This window comes from Hippocampus zosterae, chromosome 19 (assembly GCF_025434085.1).
Source record: "Hippocampus zosterae strain Florida chromosome 19, ASM2543408v3, whole genome shotgun sequence".
NCBI lineage: Eukaryota > Metazoa > Chordata > Actinopteri > Syngnathiformes > Syngnathidae > Hippocampus > Hippocampus zosterae.
This window is the reverse complement of record NC_067469.1, coordinates 6,429,985-6,438,148: the sequence shown is the minus strand read 5'-3', so window position 1 is coordinate 6,438,148 and position 8,164 is coordinate 6,429,985. Positions and strand designations below refer to the sequence as shown.

General features: G+C 42.8%; 2 protein-coding genes across 2 annotated transcripts; both read right to left on the bottom strand.

Annotated features, from left to right (window-relative positions):
• Window positions 1-1,439: 1,439 nt before the first annotated feature.
• Window positions 1,440-4,309, bottom strand: LOC127592267 (syntaxin-11-like). Its single transcript, XM_052052866.1, has 2 exons — window positions 3,850-4,309; window positions 1,440-2,727 (listed from the first exon to the last, which is right to left on the bottom strand). The coding sequence occupies exon 2, from the start codon at window positions 2,718-2,720 to the stop codon at window positions 1,842-1,844; it is 879 nt and encodes a 292-aa protein (XP_051908826.1). The 5' UTR covers window positions 2,721-2,727; window positions 3,850-4,309; the 3' UTR covers window positions 1,440-1,841.
• Window positions 4,310-4,787: 478 nt separating this feature from the next.
• stx11b.1 (syntaxin 11b, tandem duplicate 1) lies at window positions 4,788-8,094 on the bottom strand. Its single transcript, XM_052052865.1, has 2 exons — window positions 7,914-8,094; window positions 4,788-6,299 (listed from the first exon to the last, which is right to left on the bottom strand). Exon 2 carries the CDS (start codon window positions 6,289-6,291, stop codon window positions 5,395-5,397), a length of 897 nt encoding a protein of 298 aa, XP_051908825.1. The 5' UTR covers window positions 6,292-6,299; window positions 7,914-8,094; the 3' UTR covers window positions 4,788-5,394.
• Between the last annotated feature and the right edge of the window lie 70 nt (window positions 8,095-8,164).

The window sequence follows — 8,164 nt, the reverse complement described above, 5'->3', positions numbered from 1 at the left end:
GTATGGTGCTAAACACCAAATTTCCACAATATACAAATTTAACATTTGTAGTATGCAACAATGCAATTATGAGGCAGAACGTTTCTTTCAAGACGTGTCGCTACTAAATAGCATCAGCAGCTATTTTCTAATTTTGTGGAGATGGGAGCAAGACAACAACATGACGTGTGTTCATCGCGAAAGCAACACTTTGCAAATTGACCCTCTCGCCAAACATACTACCGTTACCGTGCTCATATGTTACAATGTCTAACGTTGTTACCATGCAAATCAAGTAGAATAAGTATAATTATTGCTGATTTGGACCTGTGCATTTGGAAACAAAGAAGTTTGTGCTAAGGTTGTGTAAGTTGAGGGGTTCGTTGTAAGCTTATGTTAAATTATTAATTATTTAACATAAGCTTACAGTTGTTTTACCCCCATTAAACGGTAAGGGTGACTCAAGACCAACAGATGTTCAACGACATGTCGAGGCACGACTTTTGTTTACTTCCTTGCGGGACAATTTTTGAGCCCCCGACTTGACCAGCCCGAAGTTTGCGATTCCACGCCCTCGAAAGATGCATGGTGGGCAAATGCAACGTTCACTTGATTTTCCAAGGTTGTGCTTTAACCCAGTGAATCACTGATACTTTCAAGGCCGTTCTCCTAAACGTCCATTTCTTGAGATCTCATTTAAACACTGAAATCTGCTATCTGTTGTGCTGGTGTTTTATACTCCCTGAAAACAAGATGTTCAAGCAGCTCTTATGAAAGAGCTTGTATACCGGTTTCCTTCACAGGTATGGAGCTCTCATTCCCACTCAATGCGTTGTAGACAACTTTATTTGGAGCACTTTAAAAACAAACATTGTTCCATACAACATTCTGTAAGTAGACGGATAGACAGATAACAGACAGAAGTATAATAATAATAATAATATTATTAGACAGAAGACATATAAAAACTAAGACAATTGGAACAAAGTAATAACAGGAGGACAGTAAATACAATAAAACACGTGCTGAGTCAAAAGCCAAAGAGTAAAAATGGATATAAAGTTTATAGACGAGTTGGACATAGAAGGATCTTGCCGATCTTGCCTAACTCTTAGCAGTACCTCCTGAAGCATCCGGTCCGCTGACGTAGGTGCGCAGGGGTGAGCGGTAAGATGGGTTGAGACCATTTAATGATATCAAAACCAAATAATCATAAAATGAACTCTAAAGTCAACGGGGAGCCTGTGAAGGGAGGACAGAATTGGAGTTCTTTCGAGCTCCATTTAGGAGGCAAGTAGCAGCGTTTTGGACCACCTGGAAATGCATGAAGGAGGACAAGTTGACTCCAAAATAAAGTGCATGACGGTAACCCAGCCAAAATGTAACGGGGACACGGATCACCGTTTGTAAGTGCTGTTGGAAACAAAAATATTTAAATTTCTCCAGCTGCCCAAGAAAAAAAAACAAAAAACAAAGATGGATTAACTCTATTTACCTGGATATCTCTCTGTGTTATATTCAAATTATGATGTCACAATAAAAACTTTTATTTCCTGTTATATTGTAAGCCCAGTGCTATCCGCAATCCCAACAAATTCGGTTAGATTGCTGTTTATCTGCGATTGGCGGGTGACCAATCTACGGTGATCGATCAATTTTACTCTCTCATTCAGAATGGTTGAACTCCTGTTATGAGACCAATGCCATAGTCACCAGAATAATGTCCAATGGATTTTCAGACTGTTAAAATATAGAGAAATTGTGTTTCTCAATTTTTTTACCCCCCTCAAATCTCACAAAGGTGGCCAATGAATAGCTCATATAAAGCATCACTGTATATGAATAGTTTTCATTGTTCTACTTTATTGTTTGCAACAGGGTAGACATGGGCAACATTGCAAAAAGGGATTTCTTTTCTTGTACCCTATCGCCTTTGTGATCTCCACATTGACTTTCTGAATATATTGCCGAGTGTTTGACACGTTGGCTTCGATATTATTCAGCATGGAGCACTGCTCTTCCGTCAGCGCCGCCATATCCTGGAACAGTTCGTGGACTTCCCTGAGCCGGGCCTCCAGTGCCACCAGTTCCTGATGCCGGTCTTTGATTTCGGTCATTGCCCAGCGAGAGGAATGACCCTCTTGAGTCGGCAGACTCTGCGACAACTCGTTCCAGCCTTCGAATCCTTTGTCGACAATTTCATCGAGTTTCTTGTCAGTGATTTTCGTCCCTAATATGGAGGCCTGCCGCTGGATTCGCTCCCTACAAATTGAACGCTGCAGTTCTTCCGCCTGGTTGTATGTCCCCATGGCGGCTTGGAAGGCAAGGATGAGCGAGTCAAACTGCATGCAAGCGATACGGCTCGAAGCCGAGTTGGCCCCTTCTCTTTCCGCCATCTTTTTGCTCTCCGCACCAAGTCCCAAAATGCGAGTATGCAGCATTTGCCCTTTCTTCTGGATCCCCCTGGCGATGTCATCCGAGTCGCGCTTAACCGCGGAGAGACGACGGACAGTGGTGCGAAAACGCTCGTCGTTCTTCTTGAGGCGCTCCACCTCCAAGAGGAGCAAGGAAATCTCCTTGCGGATGGACTCTGCTTCCTTCAGGATACTCTCAATGTCCAAGGAGTTCTCAAAGACGATCGCCTCTTGATTTTTGGGCAGCTTGCTCTCGTCGTATTCCATGTGGTCCTCATCCTCCCAGGCCTCGCTGACGTTGCGCAATCTATCAAGCATGTCCCGCATTCTGCCTCTGGAATAGAGCAGACGGTTTTATTATTCTCAATTTCAGTGCGTGATACGGTGGAACACAGTGACCAGGTGTCAGCAAAGCCTTCGTAGCTCGCTAAAATCAAATATTTGTTCCATCCATCCATTTTCCGATTCGCTTATTCTCACAAGGGTTGCGGGGGTTGCTGGAGCATATCCCAGCCGTCTTCGGGCAGTAGGCGGGGGACAACCTGAACCGCTTGCCAGCCAATCGCAGGTTAAACAGAGACGAACAACCATCCGCGCTCACACTCACACCGAGGGAGAATTTTGAGTATTCAATCAGCCTGCCATGCATGTTTTTGGAATGTGGGAGGAAACCGGAGTACCCAGAGAAAACCCACGCAGGCCCGGAGAGAACATGCAAACTCCACACAGGGAGCCCTTAGCTGGAATTGAACCATTTCAGTTTCACTTGGCTGCAGTGCCTCCAGTACTGTTTTTTTTTTAAATTATTTATTTATTTAATGGTCCAATCAGATAATAGTTCTGTGTTGCCATGTCAATGTAATCTGCCCCATCGCAACGATCGATGCAGCTGAAACATTTTTGACTCATCCAAGTGGTAGTAGGCTGATTTGATTTTTTTATTTGTTTGTTTGTTTTCGGGAATAAAACTTGTCGGACTGTTTTATGATTTTGTTTTAATTTTTTTGGTAGGGTTACATTTGCTTTCCTGTGATAGTACTGTTAGCCATGTAAATTTTGGTCATTGTATGTGATAGTAGCCAATTTATATCTTGTACCTTGCGGCGGAAATTGCAGCAATTTTGTTCTGATGGCTTGTTTTTGGACGCAGGCTACCAGTGGTCAATACACTTTTCAATATCCCACCCCCACTTTTATCCAACGGCATGCTTCCAAACTAAACATTGGAGACTATTCATTCGATACGGATGGAGAAATTAGATAATAACATCACAGTGACAACACAAACATCAGGCCAAGCTATTATCAAAAATAAAAGAGGAGAAGAAAGACTCACCGGAATGTGGAAAGTAACGCTCCCAAAAAGTTTATCCCCAAATTGATTATTCAACAGCTGTACTGCATTAATTAGTTGGATTGGTTTTGTCATCGACAAGTCGCAGCGATTTTAGCTTACCCTTTTTCTGATATCCTCACACGAGATCCAAAATCCCCTGACCCCTGACAGCGCACCTGCCTCTGGACTAAAGATGGACTAAATCCAAACGACTTGAGAGAACATGATGAGGACTCGGTTCAAGGAAAGTTGACTATCTGATGTACGGCGCATGCAGAAGCCACATCCCTTTCGAGGCCCTCCCTTAGTACTAGTTCTTCCTGGAAGGTTTCTTAGCTTCTTTGCAATGGTATGTTACATTGAAGGAAGTTCAAGACCGGGTAGACCTGTTCATCAAAACCCATTGGTGTCACGCCACAAGGATTTTTTTGTTGTTGTTTTGCTGTAAAATATTCTATTATGACTCCTGCATTCCAAAATTAAAAGGCAAATCTTGTTTGTTTTTTCCTTGCCCATGCAAACAGAAACGATGAGCGGTTAAATTTTTAAACAAATCTCCCAATGACGGCGGGGGGGTTTTTCGCCCCCAATTTTTTTTTTTTAAGAAGAGATTTTTCTGGGAAGGGCTTGAGACACAGGAGGTTTTTTGTTTTTTTTAATGTTCGAAGCCAGAACAGAATTTTACAATACAATACAATACATGCTGATTTATATAGCGCTTTCACAACAGCGGCAGCTGTAACAAAGCGCTTAACAAAACAGTTAACATAAAGTAAAATAATAAACACATTTTGAGGCAGTACAATTGATAAATTAAATAAAATCATGTTGCATACATAAAACCATCGCGGTGAAGCACCACATGATACCCTTGAAGCTCACGATTTAATCCTTTCAGGGACAGCGGTGACTACAGTGGACGGCTTATGATATCAGGGAGCATGAAAGGGTTAAAACCGTGTTGTGCAAAGTTGTGTGAAAACAAGCTTTTTGGTCATCAGGGATGTAATTGAATAAATCCTAGACATAAAAGACATTCTAATGACAATTCAAAAATATTTTACAGTATTTACATAAGGGTCAAGCATATGCATAGAAGCTCTAAACTCATTCGCTCCCAAAGACGTTTTTAAACGTCTTTTCAGACTTGGTCCAGAATTGGCCGGTACTGAAAATTAACAGGAAACAGCTTTATCTGGGATGCTCAATTTTGTGGATTTATCTAAACCGGATCGAAAACGAATCTGCACTTACTGCAGTTGCTTTTGACTGGATTAATTATGAGATTGTGACTCGGAATTATCTTTTGCGAAATATATTGTGATTGCGTGGTGGTCATTGTTTTGTCATTTTGATCATTCTCCGTTTGGAAACTCATTTTCTCGTTTTCTGTTCTCCTACCTGTCAGAATTCTTTCAAACAAATAACCTGAGCGTAATCTGGAAAGTATTTTTATCCCAGCGTCTCTCACTAACTTGCGCGTTTCACTTCCTGGAAACAGAAAATGAACCCTGCAGGAAATTCTGATTGAAACTCCTCCCTCTGTTTCACTCATTAAACAGGAAACACGTGGCACACACACAACGCAACCGTGGGTCGAATGAACGCATCTTGTGTCAAGTGTTTGTGTAACTTGTGGATTCACGCGGGCTTTCACTCCACGCTTTAGTCAAAGCAAGGGAAGCAACTACAAAACATCTTTTTAAACGGATTGTTCCTGTCGTGACGCTTGGCCTTGCCGAGTTTAAAGAGCGCATCCTGCAAGTTTTCGTCTGTTTTCTGAACATTGGTCTCGATGGAGTTGAGCATGGGGCCTTGCTCCTCCACCAGCAGGGCGAGATCCAGGAAGATCTCGTGAACCCCCTTGATGCGGTTCTCCAGATCCACCAGTTCCTGGTGGCGCTTCTCGATCTGGGATAGAGCCGTGCGAGCCGTTTTGCCCTCCGCCATGACGTTGTCGGTAAAGATGTTCCAGTGGCCTTTCTCGATCATCTCCTCCACCTCGTCGCCGGTCACCTCGCGCCCCACGATTTCCATCTGCCTCTGGATCTGGGCTTTACAGGTGTCTCGGTGGCTCATTTCCGCCTCGTTATAATCAAACATAGCGTCACGGAAGCCGTTGCTCAGGGAGGCGTACTGGGTCCGGGCGATGCGCGTGACGGCTGAATTGGGGCCGTGGATTTCATCCAATTTGTGGGCCGTGTTATCCATGTCCCGCAGGTTGGACAACACGCGCTCGGCCCGTGTCTTTATATCGGCGCCGATGGTGTTTGCGTCCCTCTTGATGGTGCTCATGGTGGTGACGCCCTGGAACATGCGAGAGTTCTGCTCGCGCAGCCGTTTCACTTCCAGACGAATGAGCTGGATGTCTTTGTGGATGGCCTGCGCCTGCTCGAAGATTTTTGCGACGGCGGGGCTGTTGTCGAACACCACCGCCTCATGGGGGAGCTCGTCCTCCAAATCCACGTTGCTAAGGGATTCCGATAAAGCCGACTCGGAATACTCCATCGACTCCACGTGGTTGCTGGACAATTCCTGCATGTTGCTCAGTCGGTCCCTCATGGTGTGAGCTGCAAATAAATGAGAGTTTACGGGTTTTACGTTTTTTATGTACAAATGCGGTTTCCGTCTTTAGCTGTCGAACCAGTTGAGACGCAACTAAAAAAACAAGCTGACCGGTGACATGACGGAACGTGAACCAGGTGGCATGAACAACGACGGCAATAATACTCACTGAGACAAGACATTAGCCATCCGTGGCCTTATCACCGATGAAATTATTCATGGCAAATTGCGCCTGCCTAACACCAGCTATACCACAATAGCTCCTCAAAAGTTCTGAGGAGCTAATTTAACTTTTTTTCGTGTTCATCTGTTCACCACTTTAGCAAAGCTACGGTAACGCGTTTAGCTAGTTTCAAGTCAAGCCCTTGCTTGCAAGCTCTTAAACAACACACAAGACTCAGAAATGTAAGAGGGCGGATTTTACTTTTACTCAAGTACTTCTATTTTTACACTATTTCATGTACTTCTACTTAAGAACAGAGTGTGAGTACATTTGCCACCATTGGATGTAGACATGATAGGCTGCTTGAGTTTGTCTCTGAACCCTGACCTGAGAGTTTTTAGACATACTTGCATAAAAGGTTATATTTGGCAAAATGTCGACACAAGAAATCAGACTGCCTTCTTTCTTCAAGGTGGAATCCACCCAGTGCCCGGCACTGGCCAGACAGGTTTTCAATAGAATACTTTTGAAGCTGTTAGGCCTCACCAAACTGGTTTCTCTAACTTATCACCTGACTGATGCTGTTGTCCGAGTATGTATTTTGATTCCTTATCGAGGACAAAGCATCATGTTCAGTAGATACCATGCATTTTAAGACAATACTGTAAGCGATGCTTTGAGGCACACGTATTTATCTGCGAAGAGCGATACCATGTGTCCAAAGAGGTATTCAGGCAAGTATTGTCATCTATGAACGCATTAAAAAAAAAAAAAAGCAAATACCCCGGTACTTGAGAAAAGGAAGACTGCAATGACTATGGCTAATAATGAGCTATTAGAATATCATAGAAAAGTTAATCTATTTTAGTATCTTTATTCAAAAGGAAAATTTAATATATAACTGTATTAAGATTCACTGCATACTTCAATACAGAGTGAAATGTGTCACGAGTGATTTCTTTTTATATTGAATTTCGATGATTGCATTTATCAGCCAAAGATTCCCCACAATTCCTCATTCAACGGATTTGAATTTGACATAAGAAACTATCTGAAACTGCTTTTAATCCCAAAATAAAGTAGGAATTAGGAAATATTTTCCAATATGTTTTATGAATCTCGTTAGAGGACATGCACATTTTGAAACGAACAACTAAAATAAATGAACTTTACTATTCAATATGAAAAAAATATTGAGATGCACCTGTAATGTTTGTTACTCACTGATCTGGTGGGATTCAAGATAACACACGTCAGTTTTTTAATGGTCATTGACACGCTTTCCACTACACTAAACTTAATGATGCACTGAATCAACAACACAAATGAGTCACATGGTGTTTCATGCATTTGACCCATTTTTATAAAAAATTTGAAGCCACAAAAGTGGATTTGAAGGTGCACACGCCACACAAATTTAAACCTTCAGGACAATGACGAAATAAATGGGTCTTACCTTTGCTGTGTGTCCAATGTCCGTCTTAAATTTGAGGTGACTGATACTGTATCTCAGCACCATCCCAAAGTGCAGCGAGCAGCAATGGGGGCGCCCTACATCTGCATGCAGGGATCAGAAATCACCGGCCGCCGACGTCGGTTGGCTTTTGTGCGATAGTCAGAAGTCATGAGGTAGGAATGAAGACCGGTGAGTTTGTGACGTAAAGTAACCAAAAAAAGGTGTGATCAGCAGCTGGAGCACCGATCCGA

What these genes read in the sequence shown, in the direction of transcription:
- stx11b.1 (XM_052052865.1), bottom strand. Translation starts at nt 6,291, where the DNA reads ATGAGGGACCGACTGAGCAACATGCAGGAATTGTCCAGCAACCACGTG.
- LOC127592267 (XM_052052866.1), bottom strand. Translation starts at nt 2,720, where the DNA reads ATGCGGGACATGCTTGATAGATTGCGCAACGTCAGCGAGGCCTGGGAG.